The 15,459-nt window shown below is 42.1% G+C and overlaps 2 protein-coding genes across 2 annotated transcripts in view; one reads left to right on the top strand and one right to left on the bottom strand.

Annotated features, from left to right (window-relative positions):
* sema4d (sema domain, immunoglobulin domain (Ig), transmembrane domain (TM) and short cytoplasmic domain, (semaphorin) 4D) overlaps positions 1 to 4,945 on the bottom strand; it is a 32,063-nt gene extending 27,118 nt beyond the window's left edge. Inside the window, exons 1-2 of the mRNA XM_084935400.1 lie at positions 4,481 to 4,945; positions 1,209 to 1,323 (exon numbers count right to left, since the gene is read on the bottom strand). Coding sequence (XP_084791526.1) covers positions 1,209 to 1,246 — 38 coding nt within the window. The 5' untranslated portion in view covers positions 1,247 to 1,323; positions 4,481 to 4,945. The remainder of the gene's footprint in view (positions 1 to 1,208; positions 1,324 to 4,480) is intronic.
* Positions 4,946 to 13,167: 8,222 nt separating this feature from the next.
* Positions 13,168 to 15,459, top strand: part of add1 (adducin 1 (alpha)) — a 28,866-nt gene continuing 26,574 nt past the window's right edge. Inside the window, exon 1 of the mRNA XM_084935391.1 lies at positions 13,168 to 13,319. The gene's annotated coding sequence lies outside the window, so the exon portion shown is untranslated. The remainder of the gene's footprint in view (positions 13,320 to 15,459) is intronic.

The following is a 15,459-nucleotide window of genomic DNA, read 5'->3' as shown; positions in this document are numbered from 1 at the left end:
CTCGCTACAATTGATTCCGTGCAGCAGAGGCTTAATAAAAACTCTGCCACGTCTTGTTTTCAAAATAAAGTTTCCAAGAATATCTTCTCTTCTTTATACTGCATCCAAATCATTATAAAAACGTCTGGCTCAGCAAAAATTGCAATGCATCCTTGAGGGAACCTTCTAATTTGCAAGGGAAATTCCCTTCTGGGCAAATATAGGATTATTTGGATTTACTAAACTCAATGCATATTTTACGCTGACATTACAGAGTGCCAGTGTTAACCAGGGAAGACACCCGAAGGCCTGCTTCATATAAAGACAGCGTGATTCACCAGATCCACCCCTCCCTTTTCCTGTTGCACTTTCAAAAGGGTTAACAGGTGCATTAGCAATAAGTGGAGAGATGCTGGAGTTGCTGACCCACAGCTAACAACATAATCTTATCAACTGTACTCTCTGCATATAACCCTCTGTCGCTTTACCAATTTCTCTTTCTTTTTTATAAACTCAAGCACATAATAGTTTGGGCCTTGTTTGACCTTTTTTATGCAGTTTTTGTGCGCATCCCTTTCAGCTGACTGACCTGCACCGCTTATTCCGCCTATAATGATTGCTGACAGCAGATTATTTTTCCTACAGCACCCAAATTCTCCATAGATCTCTGCAGATCAAATCCAACAAACACTGGAGTGAGAAGCAAAGGCCAAGTGGACAAAAGAGACAAAAAGGAGACAGACAAGTATAGATAGAGACCTGCAAAATGAAAAGGGGGAAGGGAAACAAAATGAAGAACACAAAGAATAAGCAAAAGAAGAGGCAGCATGAAAAAGGTTGAAAACCCTTTAAACGACTGTGTTTTGTGAGGGAAATAAAGAGCTGCTAGCAGCAACAGCAACATACCAGCACAGCGAACGAGAATGCAAATCAGCCCCCAATGCAAATGACATACATCTACAGGGGCCAAGCAGACTGTCTTTTTACCAACACTGCCTACCGTAAACCACATCAGACTTCTCTCTGCGCTATCTGAACCCATTCCTCCTTGAATTCTGCACGGTTAACACACTTACAGGAATGCCTACAAGCTGATGCAAAGCAAAATAACCACAAGAACAAGCATCATCTGGTTACTTCTCACTCAAACAAAACGGCCGATTACTGTGAGCTCTTTGCACGCCTACACATGAACGTGCTCTCCAGAAAAATAACAATAAGTCACTTACTTGTCCGTCATCACGTCGGCTAGCGAATACTGATTCATTAAATCTTCTTTTCACGTTCCTTCACACAGCTGAAACGGTTGAGCGAGACGCCCGGGGCTAAGGTCGCAGTACACGTCTACAAGAGAGGTTAAAAAGAAACAACAACATTGGATTAGAGTAAATCATCGGAAATGAGAATAACAATCGGGTACCTGCTTTCACTCTTCTGCATGTAAATAATAGCAGAACACACGTCACAACGGGACTGAAAAAATAAAGCCAATGCCAAAAAAAACTGCAGTTCCTCAAATGACCACTTGGGGGTGACTCCAAGCAAGTCGATCCTTGTAGACTCCCATGATAAATTATTTGACTTTACACCAGAAATAGACATGTTTATAAAAATGCTGTTTTGGTCTATCGTAATAATTTCACACCCACAACAAACATACTATGGTTGATTTTCTTTTTATATTTATTTTAAATTGGCACGCCGACATGGGCAAGATAACTTGCTGCATGAGAAGGTGATTTTAGTGAACTTGAATCCGGCACTGTTGTTCATTTGTTGATGCCAGAGGAGAACTGCCAGATTGCTTCAAGCTGATAGGAAGTCAGCAGTACCTCACATGAGTACTACTGATTACAATCAAGGCATGCAGACGAATGTCTCTAAATGCACAATCCAATAAACCTACAGCAGCAGAAGATCACACTGTTTGCACAGGCTCATCAAATTTGCACAACAGAATATTGGCTAAGCATCACCTGGTGTTTGTGATGATCAAAGTTTATGCTGTAGTTGTTTTTTTTCCTGGCCTTAACTCTAGTTTCCACTTTGTATTTATATAGGCATTAAATAACAGCTAGCTTAACACTTTGACTTGGTTTGGTCACTTATCTCAATAAAAAACAAAACAAAACTGACAACTGCTAACCTTTATAATAGTAATTCAGTAACAGTAATTCAATGGGTGACACCATGTATAGTCCCCATTTCAGAAATGTATTCAAATGTAAGATGTGTTTTAACAGTCAATTAAAAAAGAACTGCCATCCATTTCAGATGTAGCAAAATTATGTAATTTAAAGACACAGCTATGCATTTTTGACCAATGACATCTTAAGAATATTAACAGGCATCTCAGTTTCTCCTGGGTGAAAAAGTTCAGCACATCTTTGGCTCCAAAAGACAAAAATTTTGTGGAGAAATTTTTTTTTAAACCCCAAAAACCATCTTACATGTAGTCCGTGCTGGGGAACATCTAACTTTTGCAGACACACTTGACTTGCTCACAATTAGCCAAGCAAGGCCTGGTCTGTTCAGCTTTACTGTTTCCATAGCTACCAAAGCAGCCAACCAGCCAGCTAGCTAGCATAAATAGAGTGCACCAAGAGCCCACTGGGTAGTGAACAGACACTATGAATCAGTGGGGCTGATTATAATCCAGGATCAAAGGATGAATAATTCATCAATCATCCTTATGAAAAGGTCAAAAGATAATTAACAACAAGGTGTTAAAAAATACCATACATCTGACAAATCTATTGAAAAAAATGTTTAGATAATGCCCCTCTAATGATGCACATTTACATATGCACATAAATCATAAATCAGCAGATTAACTTTGCTGCCAGGATTCTGAATCTGAAAGTTTAATAAGCTGATCAGATGAGGCGTATCCTGTCTGTGTCCCGCTGGCTGATGCTCCATCTCCAAACCTGGCATTTGCTCCTCAGCTTATCTGACCTTAAAAGATTATGATAGCAGCACATCAGATTTATAGATTATACTCAGTTATGTGTTAACGTGACACAGATTACAACCTGCAGGAGTGGGACTTAGCTCCTGTAAGCAGATAAACATTAAATACCAATTCATATGCAGCTAAATGTGCATGAGGGGGAGTGAAGGTAAGGTCTCTGCCCCACCCAATCCAATCGTAAATCAGCCTCAAGCCCAGAGACACCAGCAGCAGCCAGTCAGTGAGTGGACAATGGCTTTTCCTGCTCCTTTTATCTATGCAAACAGCTACTCTTCACCTCCATCCTGAACTCTAAACTTTACATCTGCCAGCCATCTTTTTCCCCCTCTCTGATGCATTGATTTCCTTCATCACTCATATGAAGTGATGAAGGAAATCACTCATTCACTGAACTTCAGTCCATCTTGTGCATTGTCTGTATACAACCAAGTAATTGATGGTAATCGATTTAGAGGCCATTTCCTCTGCTCCCTCAGATGCTGTTGTTATTGTTGTTGAAATTATTTCCAAAAAGGATAAATAGACTCCAGAACAAACAGAGTTGTCGCTGATAATTCTGAACTCATCCATGACACCAGGATAAATCTAACGTCAGCTTTCCTTCCAGTATTTCCAAAATAACATTTTCTTACAACACTGGACTTTTCCAAATATGCAAGAGGCCACAGTTTTGCACAATGTGGCAGACACTCAAGTATGAAACTACCTCGTGCCCACTGTGGTGCTGGACCCATTTGGTGTTTTCCTGCAAAAGCGAGGAGTTCCTTACCCAGAGCCCCAAATTAAACCGCCTTCTCCTCCTCGTGCAAACAATGATGCAGTGCCTCGATCCTGGCTCGGTAACTGTGCTGCTAGGTTTAAGCAGCTAGTGGTGAGGGAAATAAATAAAAACATACATAAGTGACACGAATGCCAAAAGACCGGTGGTTTCCACACATGCAAAGCAGAAAGAGGACCTGCTCAGAGCTAGAAGAACGACACGCTTTGAAGTGAAGTGAGAAGACGTGTGATCCACCTGCAGTCTAAACAAATTAACATTAAATTGAACAAATTAAAACCCAGCATTGTTTCTACAAGGATTTCATACCCAGATAAGGAGACCAACTTGTGGCAAGCTACAGGAAAGTTTAAATATCCAACCTGGGGGGAGATTTATGAACAGCTTGTAAGAAGACGAACACTTTCCACGTCTGCCAATAAACACCGATTTCCATAAATAAGATACTGTCCTTTTCTGTTTCTCCATTAATTCACACAGCCAGAGTGAGACAAAAAGCAAATAAGGTAATGTGGAAACTCCCTTGCTGCATGCCCCAGCACACCCAGCACATTGAATTATTTACCTCACGGATGAGATTTGGGTAAAAATAGCATGCACCATTTTGGACACTCTCTCCACCCTACAGAGCAAGCTTTGACAGGCATCTTCTATTGCCAAAACAATAAATAAATAAATAAAATTCTGTTGATATCTATCATTGTTAGGTGGCAGCATACAGCAGGAGCTGTGTGCGACGTGAATCTTACCATAATCTGAGTGGGAAGATGCTGCAGGTACAGAAGCTCTTCCAACGTGGCTCAGTCACACTGTTATTACTGGTACAGTCGTGAAAGGTTTGCATGACAGATGTTAAAAAAAAAAATAAAAAATCTGGTCATCCAGCACAACTAGCCTGTCACCTCCTCCCTCTCTGCTCACCAGTCAAGAGCAATCTGTCTCTCTCTCTCCATCTAGCATGATCAACACTGAAGGTGAAGAAAAAAAAAAGAAAAAAGGAACGCAAGATGCTGCAGAGGCTGGAGAGACAGGGCTCGCATTCAAGACCTATTTCACTTTGGCACATGCCAGTGACAGGCTGTCTCCATCCGAGTGTAAAGCGAAACTGCTCGTATTCCCTTTCCTCCCTGTCGCAGCAGTCAAACACTGCTTACCGGCGGAGAGCGAGAGCCCCGAGATCGCTCCTCTGGAAAGCCTCAGTGCACACAATCGCTGAGGAGGGGGAGGGGGACAATTTGTGGGGGGCGGTGGGTAAGGGGAGAGAAGATGGGGGAAGGGGAGGTTAGGGTAGTGACTGTGTGTGCATCTGTGGGAGTGTGTCTATTGTTGACGAGTGTTGAGGAGCCCTTTTTTTTTTTTTTCTTCCCCCACTTCTCTAAGGAGTGAATGGGGACTGCAGGTTCAGCCGGTGCACTCCTTTATTCAGCCCCGGGTGACAAAAACTCCACACGTAGGTTAACAGCGAAGACAGTTTGCATCCTGGGGACATAAATAAGAGGAGCTGGGACTTCTTCCTGTTTATCAAGTCAGTGAACTATCAAACGTTGAGTGACGTCAGGCTGACAAAAGAAAAATTATCCTCTTTAAACAAACCCAGCTGAGCATTTGACAAAAGAACGACTACTTTATCTCAGATGAAAGATGCCCTCCTCCTGTCAGCTGTGTCACACCGTGATATTCTCCGCAGCGACAGAATGTACTGTATGTAGGCGTCGTCTCCCAACTCCATTACCTCCCAGCTCCCTGCTCTCAGGAACACATCACTGGGAACCTTTTCAAAACATCAAACAAGCTGTTGATAGCATGACAGCGCCGGATCACTAAGCTTCCTGCTCTCTCAGCAATATCAGTCATAGCTGCAGGGGCCAGCACCTTGGGAATCTTCACAGCTTTCCTGTATACTGTTTCATTATCGCGATTACTGTTGTCACACTTTCTAACTTGCAACTAAACTCTCTTGCAATCTTCAATAGCGGCGAATGAAAACCATTACAGCAGCCAAACCCTGAAGGGTGTGGACTATTATTGGAATATTTTCTCAGAACGTGCTTAACAAAAGACACAGAACACGGTTTCACACCCAGTGTTTGCCTTCGCCTACGCTGACTCAAAACCACCATTCAATGGTGACACGATCTCTGGAATGCAGCAGTGCATTATGCATGGCCAGTACCATGCATGCAGACATAAAAGTGCCTACACATGCCACTGTCTGCTGCTGATGTGGAACCAGATGCTACTCTGCAGCCAGAAGGAAATTATTCCAGCCTGAGGGATACTAGGGTGTGCCACGGAGGGGGGGTTGGGTGTTTCCAAAGAAAGAGGGGGGGAGGCCGCCACAGATGTCCATTTCATCGAGCACACCTCAACATCAGAGGAGCACAAGCTGGCCACTGACCCCTAGCCTTTAACTCCAGCAAGACCAAAACAATGAGCCATACATCACACACGTCCCCCATATTTCCTTGAATGGCGACGTATGAACGCCAAACGCCACGCAGGTGTGGACTGAGCTTTAAAGAAGGAAGAATCGTGTTTACGCTCTCGTCTGCCTTAAGAAAACTGTATTGTTAATGAGAAGGGGAGAACAATGAGGATTATGCATCAAAGACAAAACACCTTTTTACGGTGACTCCTCCAACCTCCCAAAGCAGGAGGGGGAAGGTGCCACTGCCCAGATCAATTGCAGGTATTCTTTTGTGCCTTTTTAGGGAGAAGAGCTGGTAGACAAGTGAAAGGAAAAATCATAAAGGCTTAATTGCTCAGGCCACTTTAAAAGCCATTAAGACTTTATTCAATTCATACTAAACACAGTGCAGGTATGCCAAGGAAGGTGGCACGTCTAAAAGTGTTGTCTTTAAGGTGGCTGAATAGTTGTGTTTGCATGTGAACACAAACACAGTGTGTGTGTGTCTCTGTGTTTGTGCTTACTGCAAGCTTCCTATACAAAAATGCTGGACCTGCTCCAGCAAGGACCAATTTCAATACTTTTTGTCAAATTCCTCTCTGCAAAACAGCGAGAGCTCGTTCTGAAAACCCAAACAGGGCATCCAACTAAATAAGGCCTGACATCCATAACAAGTGACATTTCTGCAGAAAGTTCAGATTTAAAACAAAACTTTCATTCAGCCAAGTGCTTCCTGACTCAATGTCCGATTTCCCAACCAGCTTTAAATTGATTATTGACTTTCCTAAAGGACTCTAAAGATAGGTTTGCGTGTTTGTGTGCAGTTAGCATTAACAAGCAACGGTGTCCTGTGTGATTTCACTTAGCACATGCGAATCCTGTGCTTTCAATTAGACAGACATGACCTAATCACTCATCCTAATCTGGTACGGGGAGATAAACAAGAGTTGTTTTTTTTAAATGACTGTAACCAGACTGCTTTTAGACTAAACACTAACTCTGCAACATTAACCTTTCTTTCCAGCAGATGTTCCAAACCCAGAAAGAAACACTGGCAACCTTAAAAAAAAAAAAAAAAAAGCACAACTAAAACCTCTAATCCAAGGGAAAGTCAGAGTGACAGACAGAAACGTCTGACCCGCTCAGCAGCAGGCAGCCAGTGGTTTAATGATTTGTCTACGGCTGGTGAATGATCACACAGCAATATCCTGTTCTGGCTAGTTCTGTGAACCCCCCCTGAAGGCCCTGCCTGACATGATTCTGGCGTGCTTTGGTGCCAGCTAGCCCATCATATTGACAAGATCCGGGTGTCTGCCCCCCGTGCCTAATGTGACCCTCCGAGGACCTCTGGAATGAAAATCGACGAGGCAGAAGAATTACATATTGAAGCCGCCAGGGAAGGCTGCGATGCTGGACGATGAGAAGAGAGAGGCGGGGCTGGTAAAGTCACTAACAAAGCTGTGGAAACAAGATGCTGGCACCTTCCAAAATTCTTCAGCGCTTATGCAATGTAAACCAACCTTGTATATAATCATTGTAATATCATAGGGCTGGTTTATAACTCAAATGATCGGCATTCAGTCATTAACGTATTGAGGTAAGACAAATACTGCAATTTATAACAACTTATGTTGTACTAAAGTCTGCAGCTAACAATTACTGCGTTATCTATAGATTCTTTAGACATAAAAAGTAAGTTGAGACTAAGATAAAAAAAATTATTATTTTTTTGAGCCAAAACGTTGAAATTGTCTAGTTCTACCTTGTCATGCATGCATATTTTCTACTCTTCATGGTGTTTTGAGAACAGACACTTTTTCCTCCAGCCCATAAAATGGAAGATTAATTATAATTAAGGCAATAATTACAACAATTATTATTTTTTTAAAGTTCCTCTTTAGTTTTCCTTCAGTCATTTCATCTGGCATCAGGAGAAGAACTTGAGTCTGAGAGGCCACCTGTCCCTATCCTTCCCTCCATGTTTACAGAAGGTCAAGAGCAGGCGTGGGAGGATCAGCAAAGAACCAAAAACAGTCACAGAGAAATGCAGGACTGCCAGGTCAGGAGGAAGACAAAAAGCATAACCTATTATTCAATGCAGCCTGCTTACCACCTAAGATTAGACATGCATGCAGGTGAAAACGCTCTCCTGATGAAACTGCCGACCCTCCCCAGTCTTGGTAGTACAACATGCCCTGAAACTTGGATAACTCCTAAAACTCCCCCAAGAGGCCTCAGCGTGCATGCTGCAGGTCTTTATTTCACTCGGTGACATTTGGGTGCTCTTCATATAAACTGTGGTTACGTGGCTGTGTGCTTCAGCGCTGTCAATAAAGGGCTTTTGTTGCTGCAGTGAAAGCGCACTCTTGATTTATGCATGCCAAGGGTAGAAAACCCTCGACTGACCTCTAAGGTGCCAGACTGGCATTTTAAAATAACAGTTTAATACTTAAAAAAAAATGCGTGTGAGCTGGGGGACAAGAGATAATGAAGTACAGAGGAGGGTTTTTGCGATTAAAAGACAGCATGGACTCCAGAGCCGCCCGCTGCTAACATCTTATTTTCTGCTCTGAAACGTCGAGAGGGAGTAATGTAAAAGCCGAAAGCTGGAGTTTAAAAAAATGGCTTAAAAGTAAAACACTAAAACGATGCATGTTCCACAACTCCCTTTGTCTCTGTTGGGGTTTCAGCTACAGCGCAACAAGTGCAGCTGAGCTTGAAGTCTGCGACGGCACGCACGAGTACGGAGCCGCGAGGCTACAGCCCTGAATCACTCCGCGTTTTAGAGAGGGGGACAAAAAACACAGATGCTACTTTCACCGAGCAGATAGCCGCAGGTTAAACATTTCACTGAACTTAAAGGTACTCACTGTGGGACGTTTCCCGGTGCGTACGGAGATGAGGGTTGAGGCAGCGTGACAAAGTTTGACTTGTCGCTCTCTCTCTCAGCTCAGCATGGCGGCGACTGAGGCCACAGAGTGGATTCAAAACTCTCCGGGCTGAGATATCAGCAGACAGGGGGAGGGTGCACAGGGAGGCGGCGAGAAGACAAGGTATCTCCAGAGAGCGCACAGCCACATTCAGACAGGCTCCTCTTTTCTTTTTTCTTTTCTTCCAGGCGACCTGTCTACACTGAAAAGACTATCATTTTGAAATACTGTACTTAAAAAAATTAAATACACTTTTTTAATAAATCCTATCGTACTTATTGCACACCTTACATTTACTGCACATACTCGGATATTGTACTAACAATATTTTATACTGCTAGTAAAAACTTTAATTTATAACATAAATAAATAAATAAAATTATGTATTAGATGGGTTACTCAGGATATGTTAAATAGGAGATCTGGAATGTTGTTTCTGTTTCTGTTCATTTATTTCTTTCAGGAACCAAAATACATTAATTACATAAAAGAAAAAGATGTACTGTATCACATTTAGCTGCCAGGTAATTTCCTTGTGCAGTTCCTGGGCATGTAAAACACATTACAAAAACTCACATTCCCACATGCAGACACACAATAACAAAAGATAAACAACTCAAAAATACTAAAATATCTTCTTATTTATTATATTTTAATATTTTTGATTGATATTTATGTGCATTTGAGAATTTTTGCAGTGTGCATTGTCACTTCAGTTCCAGCTCCCTACTTTTAAATGCATAGATAGATAGAGCTAGCAGACCTAATCGAACTCAGTCATGAAAAGTAACATTGAGGTACTTATTTACTTAGGTTTATGTAAGTCAGCCCTCCATAAAAATACAAAATCAAAATATTATGTGTAGTATTGTGCTCATGTTTCCAAATGTCATCCACAAACAAATAATCACAGCTGCACTTTTATTATCCTTTTATGAATGTTTCATTTGTTCCTTTTCAGCTTTAAACCATAATAGGCAGCTCCCAAAGGAAGATCATAGTCCAGATGTTTACTATACAGTAATAGGTGACTGATTTGTATATTTTAATGATATTTCATTATACTTTAACAGAGACTGAACCTGGCTTAGCAGCCGCATCTAACTGATGTATGTAACTAATTATATCTGTGGATATTATTTTAAAGTTTCACAGTCTTGCACTGCTTTTCACGTATTGTCTTTATTTTTTTTAACATCCTTATGAATAATCCATCTGTAGGTGGGACCACTGGGTTCAAAAGGTCACTGCCAAAGTTCAAAGGTTACACAATATTTTCCTGAAGGAGAAGTGACTTGAAAACACACTGGGGAGGGAAAGACAGACTGACCCTTGTCTTGTTGTGCAGGACAGAGAAGGAGGGAGTGGGGCTTTCCATGGCACCGCAAGCTGAAAACAATACCATCTTTGAGTCAACGACAGATTGCTGCTGCTACAAGATAGAACAGTATCACAGTACACCTCTGTGACTACTTTGTGGGTTGACTGAGCAACAAATGCCAAGAACTTTACCTGCCCAGCTGAGCTGCAGTAAGCCTCTAATGTCCTTTATTGCAAGTCGTTGGTTAGGCTGTACCCTTAAACATGCCAGCGCTTCCAGGCATCTTCTGCTCAACTACAAATTGTTTATTTTCATATCAGCCCCCGGTGATTTGAGAGCTTTGAGCTGAAGGCTGGCTGTAGTTAAAAGGGGACGGCCAGTGCTGCCCTGAAATGAATACGAAAAGCAGCTGGGTTTATCTTCACTCACTCTGTGACATGTGCTTCTAAGAGAAAACAGGTGACCCAGGAGGAGGAATGTATGCTAACTTAAATGTAATGCTGCAGCTCGAGTGATTTGCTATCACTTAAAAGACCTGCATTTTACATCATATTAGATTTACTAATCAGCTTTATACAAGTATCACAAATTTGCTTGTTTTTCTAGGTCTTTCTGAGCTTGTCTGCCTCACCTTGTTTAAATAGACGTCCAAACTTATGTTTGTTAGTGTTAAAAAAAAGACCGATATATGGATTAAAGAATCTTATTTTCCTGTTGCTGTTGATAGGAATATCAAATGATTGCATGAAATCAAAAAAGCAAGAGAGTGAGTGTCACAGCACTAAGTAGACGCACATATACTTACACACACTGGCACACAATAGAGCAGAAAAATTAATAGAGCAAGGTGTAGCTTTCCAGTGTAAGTATATGATCTTCATGCCCAAGCCCTTCAGACACACTGGTTGGATATATTTAGAGTCCCTCGTCGGTGTATCCATGCTACAAGGCAGACCGCAATTATTCCCAACAGTGGAAGGGCCAGTGCTGGTCTGAGATCAGTAAAGAGGAGAGTGCGTGTGTGTGTGTCAACTGGTACGGGACAGGATTAACGCCACAAGAGTCAGAAGCCAGCTCTGCCAGTGGTCCATTTGCATTGAAAGTAAGCCCAGCAAACTCAGAATGTTTTGCTGGGCTTGTTTTTACATTCAAATGCTAAGTAGTGCAATTCTAAAGAAATTAAGCCGTAAAAAACGTAACCATGTGATCTATAATATCAGTACAAGAGCAGTTGAAGAGCATGACTGGTTCACTTCATGGTGCTGAAATAAAAATGATGATAATAATAACAACATATGGCAGAGAAGTGAGCTTTGCTTGTGACTTTTTTAGTCATCTGGTAAGCAGTCTGTGGGAAATTGGACCCTTGAATGCTGAATTCATGTGTGATTTTATCACAGGCGTGCAGAAGTGAAAGAGGAAAGGAGTTTTTTGGGCTCCTTATTTAGCTGGTCTCTCCTCTGTATTTACTTTTTGTTCTTATTTTCCTTTTCTAATAAGCCATGCACAATGAAACGCATGGTATTTGTTTTACAAAGCCTAGGTACTTCTCTGAATTCAACGCCTAGTTATGAACACCAAAACAACTAAGGCAGCTGATATGTTTGCCTGAGGCAGCAAGGCTACAGTAAGTATGTGGTGCTAGATTATATATGTTTGAGTTCTTTTAATTTTACACTGGACCGCAGTAATAGAAACAGTCATCTGTGCCACACAACAGCACAGTGTCAATTTCAAATCTCATTTAGAAATGTTTCTGAATACCTTGAACACTCTAATGTTATTCCTACCAGCGCTGCAAACCAGTATTGCTCTGCAGCAGGTGTCTGCCTGAAGTCTGACAAAGCAGTACCATCTAGTGGCACATACTGAACATGTCAATATGTTTACATGAACCATTGCCCTCACATCTACTGCCATAGACTGTGTAGAAAAAACAGCCTGCTGCAGTTATCCCAAATGAGTTAACTGCGCCCCCTGGCTGCCAGCTTTCCAATGTGTCCGATTGTCGACAGATATACCCTACAATGACTGTTGTTAATCCCGCTCCCTGTCAGTGTTATGTAAGTGGCCTCCATGGTACCATCATCAAATCAATATGACTGCAAGTTTGCTGATTGCACCAACAGTTTTGTTGGATGCAAAGAATCAAGAGTAACCTTAGAGAACTCCTCTACTTACCTCATGTTTAGCCTACAAGAGATCATCACTACTTAATATATTTGGTGCACTTGAATGAGTTCTGAGAATGAGCAAATACATGTTTAAATTATGTAATCAAATCACAACATGATCACAAACTTCCACTACTGTTCTAAAAACATGCGCCATTTTCAGTATGGTTTTTTTTTTGTGCCACTATTTTGCAAGCACACTCAGAAGAAGTTATGAATGAATATTACCACAAACCATCATTAACCATGACCAGTGAAGCATCCAATGGCACAATCCTGGGAGGTCAAGAGTAGCAAGTGATACGGTGCTGCTCCCAAAATATCTAAGCTGGGACTGAAGTGAGTTACATGACATTTGCAGCATATATTTTAATAAAATTATACTGCAGTGTAGCTCTGAGTAAAGCTTATTAAAAATAAACGTTTGCGACAGGTTTCAGGTGCGTACCTTTCGTTTTAATAGGCTTTAAGTTTCAACACTGAAATATAAATCCAGCCATTTCTGCGGGGCGGGCCGATAACTCGCCCTCCAATCAGCGGCTACAATGGGTTAACATGTGCTCCCAGACGACCAATAGCGAGGGGCGGACTAGGCCGTTTGCCGCACCCAAGTGAGGATGATGGCGGCTGGGCGGAGCGACGACGCGGGGACGACAAGCGCAGAGAGATAAACCCCGCCGTGAGGAAAAATAGCGAAAACCGTTGTCCTGCTTTCACCGTGTTCTGTTTAAATATCACCATTTCATCAAAGAGAGGGTAAGCGCTGATATAATCAACGTGGTTTGCATTTCAGCAACGGTGTTTATCCGTGGCGGCTTCTTCATATCGGTGTCTTTCTCGCTGTGTGTTCAGTGAGGCTCGGCTCTGTTTTGCTAGCATGTTGCCATTGAGCGGGGGAGTCTGCACAGACGCTGCTGTGCACTGTTAAACGACTGTTTCTGCGTTTCACTGTCCTTTATTAAACAATTCACACGGGCTCAGCTGCTCCCCTGGACCCCACACTTTGGTACTCAGAATGTTTTACACTAAGTATCGTTAGCATTCTTTCCTAGCAGGCCTGTGATGGTGGAGGTGGTATTTTTATTTTATTATTTATTGGCGCAGAGTTACCGTTGCGTTGTAATTTGGACCCCTCTAGCTGTTCGGGTCGATAGGTTTAGTCGGACAGAGGCTCCTCGCCGTGCAGGTCTTACTCTAGTCTGGGTGTGTTTCCAAAGAGTGGGGGAGAAATTTGGGTTCTTTCCAGCTGTGTGTGTGCTGGTGATGGAGCAGTTTCCTGTGCTAGGTCAGACAGCTTTATGTCCTGCATGATAATATGGGCTCGCACACACTTTTAAATAATAAACAGGGTTTTCAAAAGAGAGCAAGAGAAACGCGTGGAATAATGCATTCTGTCAAATGGAAAGCTTGAAATGTATAGTACAGAAATGAGGGCTAGCTGAAAGCCTAAAAGTGTTATGGCTTGATGTGCATGGCATCTGGAGTGGGTACCACACCACATAGATTTTGTTTTTGTTTTTTGTTGTTGTTGTTGTTGTTGTTGTTGTTTTAAATCTATCCTTAAAGGATAAATTTCATTTATTAGTGTGGCTTATACAACTGTAAATTGATCACCTTTTGATAACGTGGTGTTGCTCACAAAAAGGTTTCTGTCATATTTGTGCACTAAAACAATGATAGAAAAGATCTACTTGTAGCCTTAAATGTTCACCTTGAATAAGGATGATTGAAAGATGGTCAATCTCAATACAGTTGCTCATTTGTTTTGAGGCCCATGCTTTCGAACAGAGCCCCTAAGCTGTGGCTGTGTCTGGCTTGTTTATAAAGTCTGCTGGGAAGTCCCTTCCCCCACTTTGTACTGTATGAGGATTATCAGAGCCAAACTGCCAAGATAAATTGTCTTTGAGTGTATGTGTTGAGGCACGGTAACTCCCTGGATTTGGTAACTCTGCCAGAATGAGCGAAACTCCCAGAGGATGGTGTTTAGCTTCGTCAGTCTGCTGCCACCCTCAATACACACTGCACTTCACATACACACTTACTGTAGATGCAGAGCTCTGTGTTTAACTCCCACTCCCCACGCCTACACGCTTGACTTCAGTGCAGCTGAAAATGTGTTCCTCATTTTAGCTCCCTTCTCGCCGTTTCACTTTTTCCTTCCTTCCTCTCCATATGTGATCAGTTATAGCAGCATCTCAGGTGGTAGTGGCAGATGTGAAAATGGTCATTGGTGAACTGTCATTTGCACCATAGAGGTCACCAAAGATCATGTCAATTTGATGCAGCTGTGTTTAGGTTGCATATTTAGCTGGCAGATACATGCACACAGAATAGCATAGGCCTTAGTGTAATGCTAGGGAAGCTGCACAGGGAGGAGTGTGTTGTTTCAGAGAATGGTCTTCCACCACCCTGTCCCATGTGACATACGACAGGCAGATGAATCTTGAACTGCATTTTCACAGTAGGGCTAAAAAGTGTCTCACCTTGTCATGGCAGTTACAAAAGATATCATTTCCATACTCATCGACCCACTGAGGGTGATGCAGTTAATGTAGCACACAGTAAATATAGCACTACCAGCCTGCTGAAACACTCCCTGTGAGGCACAGATGGAACGTCGGAGCCGTGTTGGCTGGGATGCATCACTGCACACATGAAAGAGGGAGAGTTTAGTGCCCACTTTTACAGCCTATACCAGTGAGAGAGCAACAAATTATAATGTCTTAGATGCCAGCAAAGAAATTTCAGTTTAATTTAAATATAAGTTTCGGCTGCAGTTAATCTGTTTTTGCAACACAGTGTAACTCCCGCCTTGTTTGTAGTGTGTGCATTTAACAAAAAAATATAAATGTAAAAAATGCTTGATGCTTAAGGGGTCGACGTTGGCCAAGCTGTG

This window comes from Perissodus microlepis, chromosome 7, assembly GCF_051167445.1.
Source record: "Perissodus microlepis isolate ML-2025 ecotype Zambia chromosome 7, ASM5116744v1, whole genome shotgun sequence".
Lineage (NCBI taxonomy): Eukaryota > Metazoa > Chordata > Actinopteri > Cichliformes > Cichlidae > Perissodus > Perissodus microlepis.
The sequence above is the reverse complement of the archived record's forward strand: the minus strand, read 5'-3'. Positions and strand labels throughout refer to the sequence as shown.